Raw genomic sequence first — 26,085 nt, forward strand, 5'->3', positions numbered from 1 at the left:
AAGAACCATGATAAAAAGACTTGGATTTATTTGTCACAGTTAGTATAATTTAGTATAACAGAGTAGTCAGATTTTCTCTGGATTTGCTCAAGATTTCATTGTAGTCTTATTTTAATTATGGAGGAAGAATTGTGTATGGGGAGGGAATATCAGCAGTGGAGTCAGAAGAATCCAGAATCTTGACTCTTTTGTGTTATTGGTTGATTTTGCTTAAATGACTTCCCCTTTCACGGCTTCTAGTGTCTTCATTTGTTTGAAAAAGAAGCAATAACAAAAACGAGAGGATTGGGAGTAGATTTTACCGTCTTAAATTGTGATTTGTGACCTCATGAGGGGTCTTGTAACTAAATGTGAGGGGTGTGAAATTATGATTTATTATCAGTAAATGTTTGATTTGTATACCTATTTTATATATCCATATACTTGGATCACCTAAAAATTTTTCAGGTGAAAAGGAGTCTCAGGGTTCATCTGAGAAAAAGGGTCCTTAGTGGAAAAAGTTTAAGAAGCTCTAAATCTGAGGTTCTTAACAGCTTTTAAATCCTGTAATCCTAAGTGAGGTGTTGAACATCTGTCCCCTGGGCCAAGAATAGAATTGTGAAAATGCTGTTATCTCAGCTCCTGTTATTTTTAGTGAAAGTGGTGAGTAAGTGAAGAAATGGCTGACCATTATGTTGAAGATGAGATGGAGGGTTCTGCTTATTCAGTTTCATTCAAACACTTTGTTAAACTGGTAGGAAACACTGGGAATTGTTTGTTTCCTTGAATACAAAATTAAAATTTCACTATTGTACTTTAGCACGGGCTAAGTTTGACCAGCTTGTGGCCAGCCCTAAGCTTTTCAAATTTCAAGTTTGTCTATAATGCACACTGTATATACCAATGCATCTCTCCTCTGGTTGGTGAACTTTCTGGGGGGCTTTAACAGAACTGATTTATCTCTGATTGTGCTACATTAATGCTTCCTGTCAGCTGACATCACATGCTGAAGCATCAAGAACTGTGGCTTAGGCTGCAAGTTATTTTCTTGCTTAAAGAGCCAGGAATTGTCCATTTGAAGGAATTTGCTCAGTTCCCATTGCAGAAATAGCGACTACTCAAAAATATTTTCCTTTGCCTGGATATCTTTGACAAAATGAATAGTCATTGGGAGCCTTGATATTTATTTGGTGATTGTTATACAGAAAGATCCTACATTTTAAAAAAAAATTATACACTTGTTACAAAGCATATTTTACAGTTGTTTGACCAATTATTCTATTCTCTGATGAGTCATTTTAAAAGATACAAATATTGTGTGTATCTAGGGTGTGAAGTATATCTCCATCACTCTTGCAGGCATAATAGACAAAAAAAAATCATAGCAGAGATTAAGAGAAAATAGGAACACATAACATCTTTAATATTTGAAATGTGATTCCCATACTTATATTTTATAAATTATATCTGGGTGACTGCAAAGCAATATATAATCTCTACTAGAAATATAAAATACTTTAATTTTAAAGTTTGTTTTTGTGTACTGCTGGTTTTTTACATACTTCAAAATTATTTTCATGTTCATTAAAGTATGAATTAAGTCATATTCACCAATTGCTAATGTTAAAATTTTTTAAATGACAAAAAGTCAATAATATAGAGAAGTGGATAACTGTTTACCCCAAGGAAGCAGTATCTGTTATCTCTGTGGCTTGTAGGAAACTAAAACTGGGAGAATAGTGAGGGTCCTGTGAATTAGTTTCTTTAAAAGTGTATAGAGAGAACATTACATTTCTTGGGCCTTATATGATTTTTTTCTATGTGGCATACCTTTTAATACTGAAAATTGCAACCCAAACATATTATGTCTTTAAATATTCTCCTTCTCCATGTCATTCTGTATATTGTCCATGGGTGAGTCTATCTGATGTCCTGGGAGCTTGTAATAATAACAGTTTAAAACAGCTGATATATGTGTGTTTTGTACAACAGATATAACTACATATCTATATCTATAAATCTTTTAAAGTTTGTAGAATACATACATTCTCATTTGAACTTCATTGTGACCCTACAGGGTTGAGATAAGCTACTAAGTACCATTATCCCCAGAATCAATTGAAATTACACAAGTAAAAGGTTTTGGAAACCTTAAAGCACTATCTAAGTGCTATATTTTGTTGTTATTATTTTATACATGAGGAATCTGAGGTAAGGTGTTTTTTTTTTTTTTTTTTTTTTTAATGTTTAAGTACCTTGCTGATAGTCACATAGCCAGCAGTGTCAGTAGTGAGATTTGAACTTAGGTTGACCTAGCTTAATGCTGACTCTCCTCTAGGACAAGGTACTTAAACTATAGGTCTGGACCCCCTGGACCTTCAGGACTTACATAATTGAATGTAGGGATCCTGAAAAATTTGGCAACAGTAAAAGATTTCTGAATGCAATGACCAAAAATTAATTCAAAATTAAATGCATAATGAATTTGAGGTGTTTCTGGCAATGCTTGCTTGTGTTGCATCACAATAACTTCATTGCAATCTTAGTTATGAACATACAACATGCACTCTTTACACTGTACATGTACTAGTGCTGCCAGAAATATCTCAGTTCAGATTTGAGATGAAATTATATAATAATTTTCACAAGTGAAAAGTGTTCTTCCATGGTAAAAGTTTAAGAAGCACTTCTAGGGTGCTTAACATCTTGACATTTGACAGTTGCACTCAAATTGTTCATCTTTATCACTTTTTCTAGTATATGTTTTTTATGTTACTACTGTGCAGTTCATTCTTGAAAATGTACTGTAGCTTATTTGTGCCTACTGTGAATTTCTCTTTTTTGTCCTTTGGCACTTTTGAGTCTTTGGAGATACTGTTATTCTATGGCTCTTACAACCCTATATAATACCAAGAGCAGAATATAAGTAGATTTTTGTTTCAGGATGAAACATTTGTTGTAAGCATTGAGCACATTTCCAAGTGCAACCTGGCATACTATTTTTCTCCCAATCCATTTGAAATCTTCTCATTGTTCATCCACTGTAACTGTCAAAAGTATATGTATTGAGCTTTCTTTCTAACTTCATTTCCTAGTCTGAACTTTTTTTTTTCCCCTGAGTTATGTGTTAGCCTTCACTCTAGTGCCTTGTTGATAATTGGCACTTACTAAATGCTGGTAAAACTGAATTGTACTCAAGTAATTTTGAGCTTTTTTTTTTTTTTTTTTTTTTTTTAATATTTAAGGACTTGTAGTCAACATAGTGTCATCTGCAAGCTCTTTACCAGATATAGGGAATTTCTCTTCCATTTCAATTGTGTTTGATCTTCTTTTTGACAATGGCAGACATGTTTATCAAATATCTCTCCCAATTTTACATTCCAGTGGGGAGCTGTGACTTCCAGAACTTTACTCATAGATATAACAACAGGCTAAATGACAATATGTAGTTTTTGTCACCCTGGTCAGCATAGGGAGATGGAGAACCTGGAGCTGGGGTCTATTCAGGAGTGTTCCTCACATGGAGCATTCTGATACAGGGAAAAGTTATGTACCAGGATAAGTAGATATCCCAGACCCATATTGAGGAGCCTCTAGATCCATAAAGCACCCATACTGGGTTCTGGTGCCAATTAGCAGGTTTGTTGTCAACCCGATTCACAGTGTGGGCTGAGGAGGGAACCCTTTAAACTGACTCCCTCCCTCCTATAAGTCTTAAGTTTTAGGCTTGATGAAAGAGGAACAGTATCAGCAGCAGACAGTATAAAGGAGCTCAAATCCCAGGATCAGATTTGGGTTTGTTTCAGTTTAACATCTAGCCCAGTCTGAATTTTGCAGAGGAGCTAACCAAGGTAGGATTATTAGATCCAAAGTTCTATTACTCTGAACTAACAAGACTTTCTTGAGGCTCATAGTGACTGAATTCAGCCCAATCTACTGTTGCTCAGACCCAAACCCAGGTTAGGAATTTGCAGAGTTCAGATTTCATTCTGCATCAAATGACTTTTGGAACTCTGACAGCTTGCAAATCCCCAGCCTGAGTTGTTCCTGAGAATTTAGAACAATACAAAGATTATTACCCCAAGAAAGCAGCAGCATGACCAGCCTAGACCTTGTCAAAAGTGTTCAGAGCCTGACCTTATTACACGAAGTCTGAGGTCAGGATGTCAGCTGGAAGAGTGAACAAACAAATCAAAAAGAATCCCACTATAAAAAACTATTATTAGTAGCAAAAATAAACAGACTAACTAACTTAAGAAATCAGAAGAAAAGAATGACTCCAAAATATTTAGAAGCAAATTTTCAAAGGAAACCATAACTTGGACATAAGTTCAATTAGGATTCCTAGCAAGATGAAACAAGAATTTTAAAAAGCTGTATCAGTGAAGTGAGAGTGATGAGGAAAATATTGGAAAAGAAATGAGACTTGTGGGGAAAAAATTGAAAAGGGAATTAGCAATTTGGCATACCAGGCAATATCCTCCTTGAAAATAAGAATGAAACAAAGAGAAGCCAATGACTCCCTGAAACAAGAAGTATTAAAAGAATCAAAAGACTGAAAAAATGGAGGAAAATGTAAGATACATCATAACAAAAACTACTGACCTGGGAAAACAGATTGAGGAGAAAAAAAATAATTAAGGGTCACCAGATTATATAAATTCCTTGACTAAAAAAAACTTTAGACATATATCAAGAAATCTTAAAGTTGACCAAATCTCTTAGGAGCAAAGGACAAAATAGAAATAGAAGAAATTCACTGATCACCTCTATAAAGAAACCCCCAAATGAAGACTCATAGGAACATGATAGTCAAAATTCAGGAGTTTGAGATAAAAGGAGAAATATTATAAGCAGCCAGAAAGAATTGAAGTGTGGAGGAGCTGCAGGATTAGTTAAGGAATAGAGAACTTGGAATATGATAATTCTAGGAGGCAAAGGATATAGAAATACACCAGGAATAACTAACTCAGCAAAACTGCATGCAATCCCACAGGGGAAAAATGGATCTCTAATGAAATAGAGGAATTCTCAAGTATTGCTTCCCTTCCTCCCCCCAAGTATTCCTTTTTTTTTTTTTTTTTTGATTATAACTTTTTATTAACAAAACCCATACCTGGGTAATTTTTTTTTTTTTTTACAACATTATCCCTTGCACTCACTTCTGTTCCGACTTTTCCCCTCCCTCCCTTCACCCCCTCTCCCAGATGGCAAGCAGTCCTATACATATTGAATATGTCACCGGATATCCTAGATACAATATATGTGTGCAGAACCTAATAGTTCTCTTGTTGCACAGGAAGAATTGGATTCAGAAGGTAAAAAATAACTTGGGAAGAAAAACAAAAATGCAAACAGTTTACATTCATTTCCCAGTGTTCTTTCTTTGGGTGTAGCTGCTTCTGTCCATCCTTGATCATTTGAAACTGAATTAGGTCTCTTTGTCGAGGAAATCCACTTCCATCAGAATACATCGTCATACAGTATCGTTGTTGAGGTATATAATAATCTCAGAGTTGGTATCTCAGAGTTGTCTTAATTTGCATTTCTCTGATTAATAATGACTTGGAGCATATTTTCTTTTTTTTTTTTTATTTTTATTTAATAGCCTTTTATTTACAGGATATATACATGGGTAACTTTACAGCATTAACAATTGCCAAACCTCTTGTTCCAATTTTTCACCTCTTACTCCTCACCCCTCCCTAGATGGCAGGATGACCAGTAGATGTTAAATATATTAAAATATAACTTAGATACACAATAAGTATACATGACAAACATTATTTTTGCTGTACAAAAAGAATCAGGCTCTGAATTATTGTACAATTAGCTTGTGAAGGAAATCAAAAATGCATGTGTGCATAAATATAGGGATTGGGAATTTAATGTAATGGTTTTAGTCATCTCCCAGAGTTATTTTTCTGGGCATAGCTGGTTCAGTTCATTACTGCTCCATTAGAAATGATTTGGTTGATCTCGTTGATGAGGATGGCCTGATCCATCAGAACTGGTCATCATCTAGTATTGTTGTTGAAGTATATAATGATCTCCTGGTCCTGCTCATTTCACTCAGCATCAGATCGTAAGTCTCTCCAGGCCTTTCTGAAATCATCCTGTTGGTCATTTCTTACAGAACAGTAATATTCCATAATTTTCATATACCACAATTTATTCAGCCATTCTCCAACTGATGGACATCCATTCAGTTTCCAGTTTCTAGCCACTACAAAAAGGGCTGCCACAAACATTCGTGACATACAGGTCCCTTTCCTTCTTTATAATCTCTTTGGGATATAATCCCAGTAGTAACACTGCTGGATCAAAGGGTATGCACAGTTTGATAACTTTTTGAGCATAGTTCCAAACTACTCTCCAAAATGGTTGGATTCGTTCACAACTCCACCAACAATGCATCAATGTCCCAGTTTTCCCGCATCCCTGGAGCATATTTTCATATGGCTAGAAATAGTTTCAATTTCTTTGAGAATTGTCTGTTCATATCCTTTGACCATTTATCAATTGGAGAATGGCTTGATTTCTTATGAATTAGAGTCAGTTCTCTATATATTTTGGAAATGAGGCCTTTATCAGAACCTTTGACTGTAAAAATGTTTTCCCAGTTTATTGTTTCCCTTCTAATCTTGTCTGCATTAGTTTTGTTTGTACAAAAACTTTTCAATTTGATATAATCAAAATTTTCTATTTTGTAGTCAATAATCATCTCTAGTTTTTCTTTGGTCATAAATTCCTTTCTCTTTCTCAGGTCTGAGAGGTAAACTATCCTCTGCTCTTCCAATTTATTTATAATCTCATTCTTTATGCCTTGGTCATGAACCCATTTTGACCTTATCTTGGTGTACGGTGTTAAGTGTGGGCCAATGCCTAGTTTCTGCCATACTAATTTCCAATTTTCCCAGCAATTTTTGTCAAATAATGAGTTCTTATCCCAAAAATTGGGGTCTTTGGGTTTGTCAAACACTAGATTATTAAAGTTATTGGCTGTTTTGTGCCTAACCTATTCCATTGATCAACTAGTCTATTTCTTAGCCAATACCAAATGGTTTTGGTAACTGCTGCTTTATAATATAATTTTAGATCTGGTACAGCTAGGACAACTTTATTTGATTTTTTTTTTTCATTAATTCCCTTGAAATTCTTGACCTTTTGTTTTTCCATATGAACTTTGTTGTTATTTTTTTCTAGGTCATCAAAGTTTTTTGGGAGTCTGATTGGTATAGCGCTAAATAAATAGATTAGTTTAGGTAGTATTGTCATCTTTATTATATTTGCTCGCCTAATCCAAGAGCATTTAATATTTTTCCAGTTGGTTAGATCGGACTTAATTTGTGTAGAAAGTGTTTTGTAGTTTTGCTCATAAAGTTTCTGATTTTCCCTTCGTGAATAGATTCCTAAATATTTTATACAATCAGTAGTTACTTTAAATGGAATTTCTCTTTGTAACTCTGTTGGGTTTTGTTAGTGATATATAAGAATGCTGATGACTTATTAATCAAGCATTCCCTCCATTGGATACCATTCTCATATATATTTTGCCTCCTTGTATTGAAAGGAGTTCTTTTAGTGCACTTCAAACTCTCATATCTTTGTTGCTTTGTTCCAAGTGTCTTAAATCTTTTTTCGTTCACTGATCCTCCTAGAGCCAAAGGGTTTCCTGAGCTATACCATCTGAGTACTTTCCTTCCTTCTATACAAAGGTCTCTTCCCACCAAGATAGAACCATTATTTGAAGCCCTATTTTTCTATCACTTATACCACTGGCATTGACATTGGTCCTTCTCTTTTGCCATTCAAAGATATTTAACTAAATGAGTGAAAGAGAAATCAACACCTGAAATAAATTCAAATAACTTGGGTGGGGAATAGACAGGTTGAATGGGAAGAGAACTTCAGTGGGAATAGGCTGGCTATCAAAGTAATATAAACAAAACTAATTACAGGGACAAAATAGTGATTTAAAACAGGGGACAAAAAAATAAGCACTACAAAAGAAATAGAGGAAAACACAAAGCTTATAATTATATTTTTAAATGAGCCTGGGTTAATTAGACTAGAAAAATTAAGAAGTAACAGTGAATAAAACAAAAGCCAACAAGTTGTCCTTGTGCTGGATCAAACTCAGGTCAACATTTGCATCTCCAATGTTGGAATGAAATGTGATACTTGTAGGCCAGTCAATAATTAAAAAAAATATATTTAGGGATAACATGGGAACAATAGTCAGCGGGGGTATGCATCAGGGTCACTTAGCAGTGCAACTTTCCCCTGCTTGTGGTGATTCATCCAGCCAAGTATCAGAGTAACTAGAATTCCTAGTGCTGGTTTGTACTTGAGCAACCAGGAAGGGATATCAACAGCTAGATTATTAGTCCCACAACCATTTAAAGCCATTTTAAAGATGGCTACCTCACTTACCTGCTAAGGTGATTTTTCTAAAGTGTAGATTTAACCACATTATCTCTTTGATGACTGAGTTCTCTTTCCTTTGATATCAAATATAAAGTTATCCATTTGGTGATTAAAGCTCTTCATAATCTGGTACCTCCCTACTTTCTAATCGTTTTACACCAACTTCTCTCCACATTTTCTTAATGTACATCCACAGTGGCTTGTTGTTTCTCAAAAAGGCCACATCATTTGCTGTCTCCCTACTTTGGATGTCTTATCGGTTCTAGAATGTTTTACCCTCTCATGTCCATCTCTATCAAAACTCGGTTCAAATCCTACATTTATGCATGCAAGAGGTCTTTCCTTATTCTTCCATCTGCCAATACTTTCCCCTTTTAGATTATTTCCCATTTATATATCTTACATGAATTTTGATATTTTACACATCCCCTTAGAATGTATACTAATACATTCAGGTACCTTTTACTATTAAAGAAAAATTACTTTTAATATCCCCCAGTGCTAAATATTGTCTCTGGCACAAAGTGACTATTTTTTACTTTTTATTCTATCTCCAGCAGTTTTTGGTATCTTGGTATTAAGTCAACACTTTTATTAATATTTATTAATGTTTATTTATTGATTGCTTGCCTGAAACCTCTAGTTAACATTTAGATATTTAATTTATAATACTAGGTATACTATCTCAGCAGGACAATGAACTTGTTAAGTAGACTGGAAGTTAAATGAACCAGGGGCTAAATGAACAGAATTTTTTCTTCTAATAAGAGTTACTTGTTTGGGACTACCTGCCATCTAGGGGAGGGAGTAGAGGAAAGGAGGGGAAAAGTTGAAACAGAAGTTTTTGGGAGGGTTAGTGTTGAAAAATTACCCGTGCATATGTTTTGTCAATAAAAAGCTATAATAATAATAAAGTTTTAGCAAAATGGTGTTAGCATGGGTTTTTGGCTAGGATAGAGGAATAATCTCATTATTTAGAACTAGTTATTAAAATGGGATTTAGCCTGTACAGGTGTTCTATCATATTTTGAATGTTAAATGTAATTGATGACAGATTTTCTATCAGTTAATTTGAATTTGTAAAAAATTCAGATGCTTTGGATTCGTTTATCTGTTGGAAAATAAAATAAATCTTAAGTATCCAGAATACTGAAAATTAGCTGTAAAATTAGTTTTCTGTGATTCTTCTAGTAGTTGTAGGTTTCCTAGGAGAGTTTATAAAATTTCCAATACTTATATTATTATTATTGAAAATTATATAACTATATATACTTAATATGTATAGTAGTATTTTAAAAAATGATACATAAGATAGAAATACTTGCTACAGTAGATAATTATTTTGTGACCATGGGTGATTACACCAGTAATTTTTCAAGATGTTCTTTACTACTTGGAGTCAGATAAATATACATATGTTGGTATTATAAGACATTAGATCTAAAGTTTTAAGAAAATATTGGCAGATGTTATATATGAATACTGCTGTGGCTTTTGGAGGCCCTCTTCCATTTCCTTATTATTATTCTTAGTACAAGCTTTAGCTGTAAATGAGGATGTGACAGTTTGGTGAATATTGGGACAAAATATCCCTTAATGAACTGATACTGTGAAGTGATTTTATTAACTTCTTTCCAGTTAACATCTTAGATTCCAAGTTTTATACTGATCACTCTATAAGTACTGGAATTAGCAAATTCTCTAATTCCTCTCCTTTTTTACTCCTCTTTCTCTTCTCCTCTTTTCTTCCCCTTAGTCATTGTCATCATTATCATAAATTACAAAGAGCATTTATTAAGCATTTACTATGTTCCAGGCACTATGGTACATTCTGAGATTATTATTCTCAAGGTGTTCACATTCTAATGGAGCTCTAAAATGTTTATATTTTCTTTGTTTATACTATTTGGAAGATCCTGTTTTATTTAGGTAGTGTCTTAGGTGGAGGGTAGAGAGAACTACTCAATATAGATGTGATAAGTTTGCCACTAATAGTCGTAGCTATAGTAGGTAAAAATTATAGTTTTAAATATTGTTTTGCAAGACTCTTAACAATCTAGGCTTTGTAATAGAGAATGGAGTGAACTAGATGATTCAGTTAAGCTGAAAAATTACTTTTTTTTTTTGACCATTGTGATGACATTGTGAAAGGAAATCTGATCTGCCTGAGGCAAGATGAGGGCCATTTTAGCAGAAGCTGTTAAATTAAGATGTGGTTTAAGAAGGGGAAGTCTTGTGCCAGCAAGTAGATATAATTGATTGAATTTTAGCCTGCCTTTCTTTCTATTTCATTAAAAATTTAAGGGATTATTTGATTTAAAAAATTGTCTATTGCCAACATTTAAAAGAAAGCATTTTCTATATAGCAATCTGGAGGGATACAAAAGAAGTATTTTTACTCTTATGAATCTTAAAATAAAATTTAATCATAATTTGTTTAAACACTTTTAAAATCAACAATAGGTTTTAAGGGAAAATATATTTTTTCATTGATATGAGTTTCTTTAGGAACAAGAAGTCAATACCCAGTCATAATAAAAAGGTCATTTTTAGTTTTCCTATTTAACTACTACAATTATGATCTATATGTCAATAAGTTTTACATTTTGTAACTTTAATAGTATGATGAAATTGTTAAGCAACTATATGATTCTTCACTTAGAAAGAAATGGAAGATAGAGATTAGAAGGGACAAATTTGAATTAAAATTAGGTAGAAGTTTTCCGTTTGAAATATGAATTTGTTTTTATATTTTTATCCTAACCCCAAATCTGGTTTAGGATAGGAGAATATAATGATGAACATTTCCAACAATAAAGATTTTTTAAAATATTCGGATCATATTGATCTTCATTTGGCAATGGGTTCTAGTACTGTAGTTTTTCCTATCTTCTATACATATTAAGTACAATTAAATGTATTTGGGGATCTGTCCTTTAGGAAATCATATCTCATTCTTTCTATATCTCTCTGTCTCTTTATATATATATATATATGCACACATACATATATACATACATCCACAATCCACATATATGTACATATGCATACACACATTTGGAAGGAGCCTTGGAAATCTTTTAGATGAGTTCTCATTTTCTGAGAAGGAAACAGTACTAGGGAAATTTGACTTTTTGAGATCATTTATGTAAGTAGCAGAGCTAGGATTCAAACCTGGGTCTTTTTATTCAGAAATCCAGGTTCTTTCTTCCATATTCTTTTGTAATATGAATAATTACATCCCAGTATGATCAGTTTTAAAGTTGAATTTTCTTGATGTTCCTTTGCTTAGTAGAAGAGTTTTTGAAAAGTCATGTGTAAATACTTGTTGATAAATATTTCCTCGTCAATTTCCATTATCATTTGGAGATATACTCTCAAAAAAGTCTGGATTCCTTAAAAATGACATCTAATTTAGTCCTAGCATTCATCTAAAGCAGTGTTATTTATTTCTTCCTTTCACTTATAGAAACTAGTGAAATAAACCATGTTAGAAGCAAATATCTACTATTATCTACTAAGTGCTATGATTTATTCCTAGCTAATAATAGCTAGCATTTATATTGCGCAGAATGGTTTGAACAGCACTTTACAGGTGTTATCTCATTTTATCTTCACAACAACCCTGGAAGATAGTTGCTATTATTATCCACAGTTTAAAGCTGAGGAAACAGACACACAGAAGTATGATTTGTCCAGGATCACACAACTAGTAAGTATCTAAGACTGGTGAACTCATGTTTTCCTGACTCAGGTGCAGTTCTCTATCTAATATAGATGCCAAAAATAAAGTGAGAAAGGCCCTGACAAATAGATCTTTTTTTTAGTTCCGAGTATTCTGGTAGTATTGAGAAAGAAAGGTGCTGTCAGATACTGAATTGAGAAAGGAAGGGGAGTGTGTAGGAGGTCTGTTAGATTTTGATTGGATGATAGGTATGGATTGCAGGAACTTCGAAGAAGTCAGTGAGTGATAGTAGTAGGAAGAGAACCTTGAAAATTAATGGGAAATAAGGATTTGTCAACTTGGAGAATGAGTGAAAATATAGCCTTTGCTAGAAAGGATAGCATGGAAGACTCTTTCATCTGGAGGGAGCTTAGTGTCTATGAGAACTAAAAATGGAAGGAATGGGAAAGGAAAAGATTTTAAATGATGATTGTTGGAGGAGATGTGGGAAAACTGGGACATTGATGCATTGTTGGTGGAGTTGTGAACGAATCCAACCATTTTGGAGAGTAGTTTGGAATTATGCTCAAAAAGTTATCAAACTGTGCATACCCTTTGATCCAGCAGTGTTACTACTGGGCTTATATCCCAAAGAGATTATAAAGAAGGGAAAGGGACCTGTATGTGCACGAATGTTTGTGGCAGCCCTTTTTGTAGTGGCTAGAAACTGGAAACTGAATGGATGTCCATCAGTTGGAGAATGGCTGAATAAATTGTGGTATATGAATATTATGGAATATTACTGTTCTGTAAGAAATGACCAACAGGATGATTTCAGAAAGGCCTGGAGAGACTTACACGAACTGATGCTGAGTGAAATGAGCAGGACCAGGAGATCATTATATACTTCAACAACAATACTATATGATGACCAGTTCTGATGGACCTGGCCATCCTCAGCAAGGAGATCAACCAAATCATTTCCAATGGAGCAGTAATGAACTGAACCAGCTACGCCCAGAGAAAGAACTCTGGGAGATGACTAAAAACCATTACATTGAATTCCCAATCCCTTTATTTATGCCCACCTGCATTTTTGATTTCCTTCACAAGCTAATTGTACAATATTTCAGAGTCTGATTCTTTTTATAAAGCAAAATAATGTTTTGGTCATGTATACTTATTGTGTATCTAATTTATATTTTAATGTATTTAACATCTACTGGTCATCCTGCCATCTAGGGGAGGGGGTGGGGGGGTAAGAGGTGAAAAATTGGAACAAGAGGTTTGGCAGTTGTTAATGCTGTAAAGTTACCCATACATAGAACCTGTAAATAAAAGGCTATTAAATTAAAAAAAAAAAAAAAAAAAAAAAAAAAAAAAAAGGAAAAGATTTTAGATGAAAACAGCTTGTTGCCTATGTAATAGGCATTCCAGAGGACACAGACTATGAATGTATTTTGGTTGTAATTTTGGGGGTAGTTGGGTTGTGGGGAATGGAAATAAAGAGTTGGGCAGAATGAGATTTGCAGGATGATTTATGGGGCTTCATAATCACAATCACTGGGATTGGAAGATTATTATGAGCAGGGTGGTAGTGTTTGTTAATCATTAAGTGAAACATTTGGAGATATTTTCAAAGTCAATAGTATTTTGACCTCTGAGGTGAGTTGTTTCAGAATCTTGAGAAAGTCAGGCAAGAGATCAAGAACTCAAAACAAAGGGAGTAGAGATGCTTTTCTTTTCCAAAGGTAGAAGACCAGGCTGGAAACTTAATGTAATGATGCTTTCTCCATTCATCTAGGGAGCAGGAGTCTGGTATATGTAGTGATTTTTTACCTCTTGCCTTGGAGATTGGCCATTATGGAGGAAGTACACGGGGCTGTGGTAATACTCTTTTAAGCCCTTTTAGGATTTTTTTTGGGGGGGTGAAACTGCCTAGTTTTGCTGATTACTCATTTAGGCAGATGAAAACTGACTATTTAAGAAAAAGGCTAAATCTGTCAAACACACAGAGATATTTGTGCTTGTTTGTTTTTCATGTTGGTACCAAGCTATTTAAGTATATATGGACTTTATATTTTTGTGTGTATATGTATGTATGTATAGTAGACAATTATAAGATTGTCAAGCAAAGAATTGGAAGGATTTCTAAAATGTAGGGCAATCATAAGGGCTGTGGAAATAAGACCAGATACCCTACTATATGGGTGAAGCTTAAAAGCAGTTCTTTTAGTCATTAAGATGTAAAGCCAGGGTCCTTAATTGGGTAGAGCTGGAATCAGACTCTTGCAAGGTCTGAGGGCTTTGAGGACAGATCCCCCACTATGTACATCAGTTCAGAACTGGATGTCTAATTTTGAAAGGGATTGGCAGGAACAGAATGAAAAGTATCTCTATCCCATGAAAGGCCAGCATTTATATTTCATCCAGTATTATCATTACTGGATAAATGAAATGTGGAAATTCTTAAGAGAAATTAAATGGCGTATCAAGAGTGCTATGCTAATATTAAGAGCATACTTAATAGATATTTGGTTGTGTGAATGTATGTTGGTAGAAGTTGTGTTTTATATTTGTGTGATTTTAGTTTTAGTTTTTTCTCTCCAATGAATCCAAAACTAAAGAAAAAAGTCCTAAAGTCTTATCTGGCCCTTAGAAAAAGAGGTATGGTCCAAGGGGCTGGGGGGGAAATCAACTAATACTTTTTTTTTTTTTTTTGAGAAGGTAATATTTTAATCTTTTTTTTTTTTTTTTTTTTTGGTAGGGAGCCTTTAGTTTGCTAAACTTTAGTGGTCTTTTCTGAATGAATTGTCAAGTTTTAATTGCCAATTAAATTAGAATAAAAATCAGCTAAAAGGAATTAAAAGGTACTATTCAGATTCATCAGGAAAAAGAGAAGCCAAACCAGTAAACCAAATTAATCACCTAGTAACAAAATTATGCATTGAGTTTGAGAGACATTAAAATGTTATCTCATTTTGCAAAAAGGATATTGAATGGAGAAAAAAGTAAGCCATATCTCACAAGTCAGTTGGAAATTTGAAATAGGATGAGAAATCAGAGAATTACAAGGTTAATATATGAGGAAAAAAGTGAAAATGGAATCATCTGTAATTCTGTGATTTTTAACAGTTGGGGTATCAGTCAGCCACTTAGAAAAAAGAATTAAAGGTCATTCACATTAACCCAGTGTAGATTTACTTTTAAGCTCAATTTTAAAAAATCCATTAAAAAAATTTTTTTAAGCTAGTCATTGGGAAGAGAATATAAAAAAAAACTTATTAAAAAATGTCGCAGTCATGCAAAACAAATTTTCACAATAGCTATGTTTCAAAGACAAAATGCTTTAAATTGTACACTGAATCCATTTGCCCTATCTGAAGGCAAATAACTTATCATAAGTCTTTTGAAATTGTAGTTGGTTATTGTGTTGATCAGTTACTAAGTCTTTCAAAATTGATTATCTTTCCAGTACTGCTTTTAGTGTAGAACAATTGTAGTTTCTTTTTCTTGACATTACCATAGCTATCATTTCTAATATAATATTAACTACTAATCGTGATAATGGACACTCTTGCTTCACCCTTTTTCTTACTGGAAAAACTAGGTTATCCCAATTACACAGATAATGTTTGATCTTAGTTTTAGATAGATACTACTTACTATTTTAAGGAAAATTCCACTTATTCCTACACTTTCTAGTGTTATGGTTTTTTGAACCTGGAATGGGTGTTGTGTTTTGTCGGTCTTTTTATTGCATTTTTTAAATATGATGATTTTTTGATGTTTTTAATTATTAACATGGTCGATTATGTTCATAGTTTTTCTAATATTGAACAAGTTCTTCATTTCTCAGAAGTATAGTGTTTGAGCTTTGTGATATATTAATGTAATCTCTGTGCTAATATTTTAACATTTTTTCATCAGTATTCATTAGAGAAAATGATTTAGTTTTCTTTCTCTGTTTTGACTCTCCTTGGTGTAGGTATCAAGAACATATTTGTATCATAGAAGAAATTCAGTAAGATCTATCTTTACTTATTTTTAAAAACAGCTTATGTAATCTTCGAATGAATTATTCTTTAGATGTTGATAGAATTCAGTTGTGAATCCATCTGGTCCTGGTCTCCCTAACCCTCACTTTGGTTTTCCCTTATGTTTTGCTTAATTTCTTTTTCTAAGATAGGGTTATTTAAGTATGCTATTTTCTGTTCTATTAATCATGTTGACCATAATTGCTTCTGCTCCACCACTTTAGATTTTTTTTTCCAATTTTGCTGATTAGAATTTGTAGATTGTGTTTTGTAAATTGTTTCCAAGAAAGTGTGCTGAGTAAGCCTAGCAAAATTGCTTCCTCTCACTGTCATTTTGCCTAAAACTTCAGTTGATAATGATGTACTGAGATTTTAAGCTCAATTAAAATATAGTTAGAGGAATGTAGATGTTTTTGACGCTGAAAATTGTTAAAGTACAAAATGCATAAACCAATCAATCAACAAACAAAATGGCCAAAAAGAAAAGATCAGTTTGCAGAAACTGATGTATATTTAAGGAATTTTTTTTTTTTTAAAGATTTCATTAAGGTGAAAAGAAAATAATAATGGAACTGAAGATTGTCATGTTTCTAGGACTGCAAACTAACTGTATGTAAAGAAATACCCAATTGAAAAAAATAAACAGTTCTTACCATTTGTCAAAAGCTCATGCTGAATTTAAGGAGATTTTATATAATTTTTTTAGGGCCCAATAAGCAGTGGAAAATTTTATGAAAAAATAGAAAAGATTAGATCAGGAAAAGACAATTTGCCTTAAAGGAAAATATATTGTTCATTTATGAGGTCTGAAGAGACAATTCCTTCCAAAGGAAGTGAGATTAAATTCGAGAATTCTAAGGATTTCTAAGATTATTTTAATAGAACCTGATAATCTTGTAAATTTGAAAAAGTAGCTTAAATCACCAAGAAAAAAATTAGAGTTGAATAGTTTAAAGTTTAGATTTTTGTTTGGTAAATTGGGGACAATTGATATTCACAGCATAGTTGATCTGTGCTTTGGGTGATAATTTCCGATGTTACATCTTTATGGAAATGATATTCAAAGTGATAATTTTACTAGTTTCTGAATACAAGCAATATAGAATGCCAAAATTGGCAGATAATAGAATTTTTTTCCCTATATAAATAATCTGGAGAGGCATTTAATTGGATTAATGTTAATTTCAATTTTTATATTTTAAATACATAAGATACTTTTATTAGTGCCATATTTAAGTACCTTGCATTGTAATTTTGGAAAATATGCTTAGAGAAATGTTGTTAATTTTTAGGAATGATACCAGGGTATAATGCATTTGTAACATGAAGAAATCAAATCTTTGATTTGAATGCTATGATGATTTATGAATAAGAATCATCTTGTAATAGTGGCATTTATCTAGTAGGCATTATGTCGTTCCTCTGGTTAATGTATGTCTTAAGTGTTAAAATAGATAAAATCCAATATGCTGATTTAGGTTTTTATAAGTAATACAGTCAACATTGTGAAATTGCACAAATGCATATAGTAAACAAAAAAAGGCAGAAATGCTATGATGGAGAAATTGTGATCTAAGTATGATAAGAGCTATGAGGGTATGTAATAGGTAGCATGGGAATGTTGTATAATTTGAAGGGAGTTGACATCTCTAGCTTATTTTTCCCCCTTCTCTTCTCCAAGGAAGACTTTAATTCTTTTCAGGAGAAAGAAGAGGATATTAGTCATCTTGGTTTGACCACTCTCCTCTCCTCTCCTCTCCTCAGAGAGGATACTGTGCTACATTCATACCTGTCTACTCCTTTAACTTGTTAATCTAGAGAATCTCGTTTTCAGGTTCAGTTTAACAGTTGATTGCTGTTTTGTTAGGGAAGGAAGATTTAAGCTACTTTTTCAAATTTACAAGATTATCAGCTTTTATTCAAGGCTTGACTTCTTTCTGATTGCACAGTGAATACTTGTGGTAGTTAGCCAAGAAGCTCATTTATTCAAATAGTAAAATGGCCATGAGAGAAAATATATTTAGGAGAATATATGTGTTTTTATTACAATGTATGTATTTTCAGGATGAGCTAATATTTATGCTACTTCTAAAGCAGATTCAAAAGCAGTCACAAAGAAACTGCTGAAAGATTGTAACCAGATACTCACTGTTAACTATTCAAGCTGCTGCTACAAGTAGAAGTCTTCAAGAATAAAAATGAATTTTTGCTCCTGTATCATTTGAAATAAAAGTATAGGGTGATTGTAATAGTGCCTGCCTCCCTGTCCTAAAGAGGAGGGCTTGTCATTCCAAAGCAAAGATTGTGCCTTATAATAGTGTCTATACTTTAAGGACAAAAGGACTCTATATTGAACCCTGCCACTTATCCTTATGAGTGTCTTTTTGGAGGGAATTGAGGGAAACTTCTGGGAATGTGAGATGTATATATTATAACCTAAATTTAGGAGCAGCTAACTGTCCTTATTTTTTTGTATTTTCTCCTGCCACGTACAAATGTATTCTTGAAGAAGGTGTGTACAGCTAACTGAACTTACTTTTTTGTATTTTCTCCTGTCACATACAAATGTATTCTTGAAGAAGGTGTGTATTGGTATACAAAATATCTATAATGATTGCAATACAGCTGTTACTATTGATGACTAGACTGTTCTGCTAGTGTTGCTATTTTTTTTCTAAGGAAATAAGCATAGACATAGTCTTTGGGACTGATGTTTTGATTGATTAGAACTATTTTGATAATTTGTTAGATAATCTAAAATAAAGAGAGAACGTGGATGGTGGAAATTATATGCTAGAGATTCTTTAATAGCCTTTCTTCCAATATGCTCATCTTTCTAAGGAGATAGCTTTCTAATTGTCAAAACTTAGAGCCTCATCTATATTAGCACCTCAATGTCCTCACTGCCTAAGAAAGGTAAGAAAGATTTAATTGGACTCTTTTAGAATAAATTAAAACTGCAGTTCTAGACCATTATGTGTGTACACACATTTTCCCTCTTCCCCTCTTCCTCTTTCTCTTCTCCTTCCTCTTCTTTTTTCTCTTCCTCTTCCTTTCCTTTTCCCTTTTCTTCTCTTTTTCCCTCTTGCCCTCTCCCTTCCCTCCTCTCCTCTTCCTCTTTTCTAAGACTAAGATACTCCAAATAATAGAGTTGTACTCCGAGATTCAGGATTTGAGTGATTAGCCATGGGCTTTGATGACTTCTCCCATTATCACTGAACTGACGGTTTTAAGTAACAGATCAGGAATCCCTTGTGACCTACTGTCATAGTTACGTAATAGTCCCAATAAGATGGAGTGAGATATTGAGCTAAGATGATGACTAAGTAAAAAGCAGGAAATGGATGTAAGATGTTCTGGAGGAAGAATCAAAAGTCTTTAGAAAATAATGATGAAAGGGGGCAGCTAGGTGGTATAGTGGATAGAGCACCAGCCCTAAAGTCAGGAGGACCTGAGTTCAAATTTGGCCTCAGACACTTAACATTTCCTAGCTGTGTGACCCTGGGCAAGTCACTTAACCCCAATTGCTTCAGCAAAAAAGAAAAGAAAAGAAAAAAAGAAAATGAGAATAGAGGGAAGAATTGAGTGTAACTCTTTAGGTTGTGAATGGGGTTGACTAGAAAGTGGAACCTTTTAGGTTTAGGGGGAAAGATGAGTCATTAGGTAGTGTATCCCTGAACAGACATAAGGGTTCAAAGAAAAGTCTAGAGAAAGCATGAATATCTGAAAGTTCTTTAGTAAGCATTTTTTGGGACCTCCTGAAACAGACTTGATTCCTTTTTCTCTACTTTCAGTCCTGTATTGATAATTTCATCAAATCCCATGAGTTGAATGAAGATGATCCCTATTTGGTTTTCCCTGTATCCAACCTCTTTCCTTTGTCTCTACTCCAAAACATAAATGATTATATCGTACTTCCTGTCAGGAATCTTTAGTGCTCCCCTATTGCCTTTCAGATAAAATGTAAACTTGTCTGTCTGACATTTAAAGTATTGTAACATTCTTACTGTAACATTCTTACTCTAACTTATCTCTCCCAAATTAATTTCACATAAGTATCCCTCAATATATTCTATGTTTCAGCCAAACTTTTGGGCCTGCTTACAGTTCCCATATGTGACATTATTTTTTTCCTACTTATTATGTGTTTACACAGACTAAGGATACAATTCTTAATCGGTCTCATAGAATCCTTTCCTTCTTTAAGTCTTATGCTCAAAGGTTCTCTCTTATATAAAGGCTTTCCTCACTCCCCACTCTCATGTATCTTCCCCCTCCACAGTCCAATTGCTTTGTATTTCCTTAATATATCTTTCATATCAACTTACTGGTGTACATGTTGCTTCATTTATCTATCTATTGTTTTTAGTTTTCTTTTAGTAAGAAATTTTCATGTGATTATTTATCCACAGTCACACATACATATACACATCTTGCTATCCTGGGGGTGCTCAAAAACCTTCTCTATCACTACGATTTGGTCTTTTAAAAATTTCAAGAGTATTTTATTTTACCAATTACATGTAAATATAGTTTTCCACATTAATTTTTGTAAGATTTTGAATTCCAAATTTTTATCTCCCTTCCTTTCCTCTTTCCCAAGGCGGCAAGCAATATACTATAGGTTATACAGTTCATATTGCTTTGTGCTCCAATAAAATGATTATATACTTGTTGAATGAACAGTTGAAACCCTGCATCTCTTTTCTTTGGGCTATTTTCTCTATGACTAAATTCTCTTAGAAAGGATGATTTTTAACATGAATTTGATGCAAAACTTGTTGATTTTTCTGTCTTTTGTGAAAGAACAAGGATATAAGTGACTTCCCCTAACTACTGTGTGAATGGAAGGGAATGGGGGAACAACAGAGCTTGTCTGCCTTTTGTGTACTAATACCATGAGGCCAATTTTGGGATGGCTTATTCCTTCCCGATATATTTAAAGCAAATATAGTTTGCTGAAAAGCAGCTGTGCCTCACAGCTGCTTCAGGAAAATAGGTTGTGCAGAGAGAGAGACATGAGATCATGAGATCATGAAGCAGAGAGCTTTAGCCAGAGAAAAAGAGTGGGTGGAGTGTTAATATTAACATGGAGTGGAAATGGGGTTAGAATATACATTTGCCCTTCTTTGTGGTTGTAGTTGGAGTGATATAGATTCAGATCTCTGATTTTTGGGAGGATGAAGTGGAAAGATTCCTGATAAGGGAATTCTTTCCACCAATTCATTTTGGCAATTCTTTCAATTTATACTCTTAGAGAATTGCCTTATTTATGCCCAAGGCAATTCTCAGAGAGTATAAATTGAAAGACTCATTCACTATGCCAGACTACCTCTCAGAATATTTATTATGTTGTCAAAATGAAGCTTCAGTACTCCATGGTATCTTTCTAAGATTAATTTTTTTGAAGGGGTAATTTGCTTATATCATATTCTTTAATTTGCAGATCTAACCTTCTGGAGGCTCTTTCACCATTTTATAACTTTAAACTTACTATCAATAAGGCAAGTGCTGAGGGTTCCAGTCTTATGGTCCCAAGGCCTGTGTTATCTTATAAGTGGATCGCAGCCGTGAATTCTACTGTTTTGTTTGTATGTGTGTTTTTGAAAAAAAGATCAATTACAAGACTGAAAACAAATACTTACCAAACAATATATTTGAAGATGAAACACAGAAAAGTTTTTAATAAATCAATTATTGGTACAATATATCTTTTTCTTTGTCTTCACTATTAGTAATTTATTCCATTCTTAATCTCATACCTCAATTCTGGATTAGAATACACTTTTTGATTTACTCCTGAATCAGAGCTGGTAATCAGAAGTTCATATCATTCTTAATATTCTTGGCCTAAAACCCAAGATCATCCAGTTATTCCAGCAAGAGGCTTTTTTTTTTTTTTTTTTTTTAAACTCCTGCAAAATTAAACAAAGGTAATTTGCTTTTTTTCCCCCCTAATGCTTTGCCCATGTTAAAAGCTGTTAAAAGTGAAAGAAAAATTACTATAGACAGAATATATCTGCTTCGAAATGTGAGATTGTCTTGGACTTTTTTTTTTTTTTCTAAAACACTAATGTTCCTTTACCTTTTTACCTTCTTCTGTGTTCATTTTGTTTTAACCTTTACCCTTCCTTGAGAGATTTTATCTCTTTCTTAGGGATTTTAATTATATTTTATGTAATAATAAGTGTTTGGTATAACTTCCTTTGCAGTTGGTTCCCGAGTAATAGCTAATTTCATAAGCTGTCTCTGGACACAAACAGATGCTGCTTTTGAAACTGGTTGTCTTATGGAGAGAACACTGCATTCATGGGGCAGGAAAGCTGGATTCTCGTATATTAGTATGGCAACAATAGAAAGTGCTGTACCTTGTATTCAGAAGCCTTGACTTGATCTCTTGCCTCAACTCATTCAAACATTTACTAAACATTCATGACCTTGTATATAATGGTGAAGATACAGAGATAAAAGCATAGCAGTTCCTGCTCTTGAAGAGCATTCTACTGAGGCCTAGGAAGCTTTCAATATTCCCTAGCTGTGTTTCTATAAGTGATTTCACATATCTGAGTCTTAGTTTCCTCATCTTTAAAATGGAGATGATTTAATATTTGCACTGCCTATCTTACAGAGTTGTGAAGTTCGAATAAGAAGATAGAAATAAAATATTTTATACATTTTAAAATATTATAATGTTACTATTTTTGCCTTTAGTTTGTCTTTGGTTTTGGTTTCCTTATCAATAAAGTGAAGGAGTTAGATGACCTCTAAAAATTTGCCAACTCTAATATTCTATTAATCTTCCAAGCATATATTTAAATTTATTAAAAAGAGTTTTGAACACAAAAAATTTTGCTGCTGTTGTATTTCTTCACTAAAAAGCTTCATCTTTGCCTTCATCAAGTATCATTTTAAGATAAGATCCATAATAAAATTTTCTTTCCACAGAATCATTTCTAGGGAAGTAGGGATTTTATTGCTAATTAATGTCACAGGTTAACATTGATAGTAGTGGCTAGAAATGTTTACAATACAAAAAAAATGTTGCTAATTATTAATCTTATTTCAACATATATAAAATATTTTTCCCCAGAGTGAAGATACACAGCAACAAATCATCAGGGAAACTTTCCATTTGGTGTCTAAACGAGATGAAAATGTCTGTAATTTCCTAGAAGGAGGATTGTAAGTAAAATATTTAATTAAAATATTTACTGTTTTTGAATAGATGAGTCAGTCACCATTTATAGTTTGTGTATATGTATAGGCATTATATTAAGCACTGAGTATAATTAGAAGAACAAAAATGCAATTGCCCTAAAGGAAGGATTTTATCTTATGAAAGTGTAAATACAAGGTAAATTTTTTGGCTGGAAGGCATTAGGAGCCTAGGAAAGGGAATCAAGAAAAGATTCACATAGAGTTCTGAAAGGAAAGAAAGCATCCTAAGGGTTGCTTAGGAGGGGGTGTGTTCTGGGTCTGTGGAAAACCGGTGAAAAGATGGATGGAATGTCCTGTGAGAAGGATCGAGGTCAGTTTATCTGATCTGTGCAGTATGGAGAAGTGAGTGATGTACATACAACCTAGGCTGTTTTGCAGAGGGGAGAGACTTGATATAGAGAAACAAGTTGGGAGAATATTGCAGTAGTTTAGGCAAGAGATAATGAAAACCTGAGCTAGGTTGATATGCCAGGTAAGTTAAGCAAAGGGTAAGATGAGAAAGGAGAGAAAGTATGAGATTTGGCAGTAAATTATTAGGATACTATACCTCTCCAATTTGGACTAATTGAGGAAGAGAATAATAATAATAATAATAATAATAATAATAATAATAATAATAATAATAATAACAACAATAAAGTAATAATAGCTAGCATTCACAGTTATCCCTTCCACATCTTGAGTTTCCCCATTGCGGTTTTGATATGTTGCGGGTTGGAATAAGTTAAATGGCAATTTTGAGGGAGTTTTTCCAGAAGCCACAGATGACTTGTGAATGCCAGCAGATGATATAGAAAAAAAGTTTAGAAACTCAGAAATGTATAAAATATATGTATAGTCTTGTATAATATCAACATATTTTTTAATGCCACAGTAATTTAGACTTTTTCTCTGATACAAAAGGAGGTTCAAAATTGCATAGTTGTCATCTTTCTAACTTCCATCATGTGCAAAACCCTTACCATATATTATTTTATTTGATCATTACAAGAACCCTGTGATTTAGGTAAGATTAGTCTCTCCATTTTATAGAGGGAAAATCTAAAACCAAGAGAGATTTAGTAACTCTCACAGAGTCAAACAGTTATTAGGTGTCTAAGGAATTTAGGTCTTCTTCACTCCAGATCTCACCTTTTATACAATAATTTACCGTGCTTAAAAAGTCTTGAGTTTAAAAAAAAATAAAGCAAAGGCATGTAGTTTATTGTTTTAAGTTTCACACAATAAACTGGTATTTAGAAAATTCCAACTGAGATCTCGATGATCTATTTTAAAAAGAATAGATGAGAATGGTTTGTAATCAGCCTAATTAGTTGGTACAGACAGATGATCAAAGGTTTCTAGCTTATGTGGAGCTTGGCTTCAGTGACCTCCAAAGACCCAGACAGTGCTAGTTATTGTGGATACTTGTTTTTCCTTTTCAACAGTTTCTTCACAGGCAGTTAATTAAACATACTTCTCTGTTATCTTGATTGTACTTGAAAAATTTATTTATTAAGCTGTTTTGTTATAGACAAGATGAAAAGATAGGTTTAGGTGAAACCCTTGATTAATTAATAGAAATTCTAAATTTGTGGACTTGGGAAAATAACTTTACAGTTATTTTATGAAAAAGTTACATAAATTTTGTTAACATAAGGCAATCTTACCTGACAATCAGTTTTGCTTATGGAGGAAGTTTAATTTCTTATGTGGCACTTTTTTTATGCATGGATAGATAAATGGTTAATCTTGCTACTATTGCTATTAACTTGTGATTAAAAAAACTTGGTACTTTCTCATGAACCTTGAACAGTTAATTCACTTCATTTTTCTGGGCATTAGATTCTCCAACTCAGATATTAAACTAGGTGAGCCTCTTAAATTCCCTCTAGCTCTAAATCTTATAACAGTTTAAACAAGTATACAACTATTCTCTCCAGAGAGAACTGTTCTCATTCAATCCGATTGTGCCACCTGGATTCCTGTCTTTAAAAATATACTTTGCCTCTTTTTCTCTTAATAACAAGAGAGATGCAATTTGCTATAAAAGAAAGAGTATTGAAATTAGAGTGAAGGATTGTTCTTATTCAGTCATTCTTTTTGACCTTATTTGAGGTTTTCTTGGTTGAGATAATGAAGTGGTTTGCCATTTCCTTCTCTAGCTGACTTTACAGATGAGGAAACTGAAGCAAACTGGGATAAGTAACTTGCCCAGGGTCATAGAGCTAGTAAGTTTTTGAGGTTGAATTTGAACTCGGGCCTTGATTTCTAACCAACACTGTCCACTGTGCCATGTACCAGTCCCTATAGAGAAGCAACTTGACTTTGCTGCCTGTGTAACCTTTATAGGACTCAGTCTATTTTTCTGGACCTCTGTTTGCTTCTTTCTCATGAATGAGTGAGGATTCTAGATGATATCTAAGATTCCTTTCTGCTCTAAATATATGTTCTTAAAACCAGCTTGGATTATACATGACCTGGAATCATTCTTTAGAAACTGGAATGTGTTTTTGTAGAACACTAAACTAGATGTCAAGAAACAAGCTCTGGTTTTGAATCTGCCATAAATGAGATGGTTGGTGAGTCACTTAAATTCACTAGATTTCAATTACTTTGTCTGTAACTAGGAAGTTAGACTAACTTCTCCGTCAGCTCCAAAATTCTGTTAAAATTGATTTAATATTACTTTCATGTAATCATTTTACATCTTAGCCATTTCAAAGCTGAAGGCTAGATCTTATTTGAATTAAAATATGTATGTGCCTCAAAATTTGT

General features: G+C 33.4%; 1 protein-coding gene across 3 annotated transcripts in view; it reads left to right on the forward strand.

Annotated features, from left to right (window-relative positions):
• Positions 1-26,085, forward strand: part of AP3S1 (adaptor related protein complex 3 subunit sigma 1) — an 83,727-nt gene that overhangs the window by 16,541 nt on the left and 41,101 nt on the right. For all 3 annotated transcript variants that reach the window (XM_031938697.1, XM_031938692.1, XM_031938685.1), the window contains exon 2: positions 23,201-23,292. In XM_031938697.1, the coding sequence (XP_031794557.1) occupies positions 23,201-23,292 (92 nt within the window). The remainder of the gene's footprint in view (positions 1-23,200; positions 23,293-26,085) is intronic.

This window comes from Sarcophilus harrisii, chromosome 1, assembly GCF_902635505.1.
Source record: "Sarcophilus harrisii chromosome 1, mSarHar1.11, whole genome shotgun sequence".
NCBI classification, from domain to species: Eukaryota; Metazoa; Chordata; class Mammalia; order Dasyuromorphia; family Dasyuridae; genus Sarcophilus; species Sarcophilus harrisii.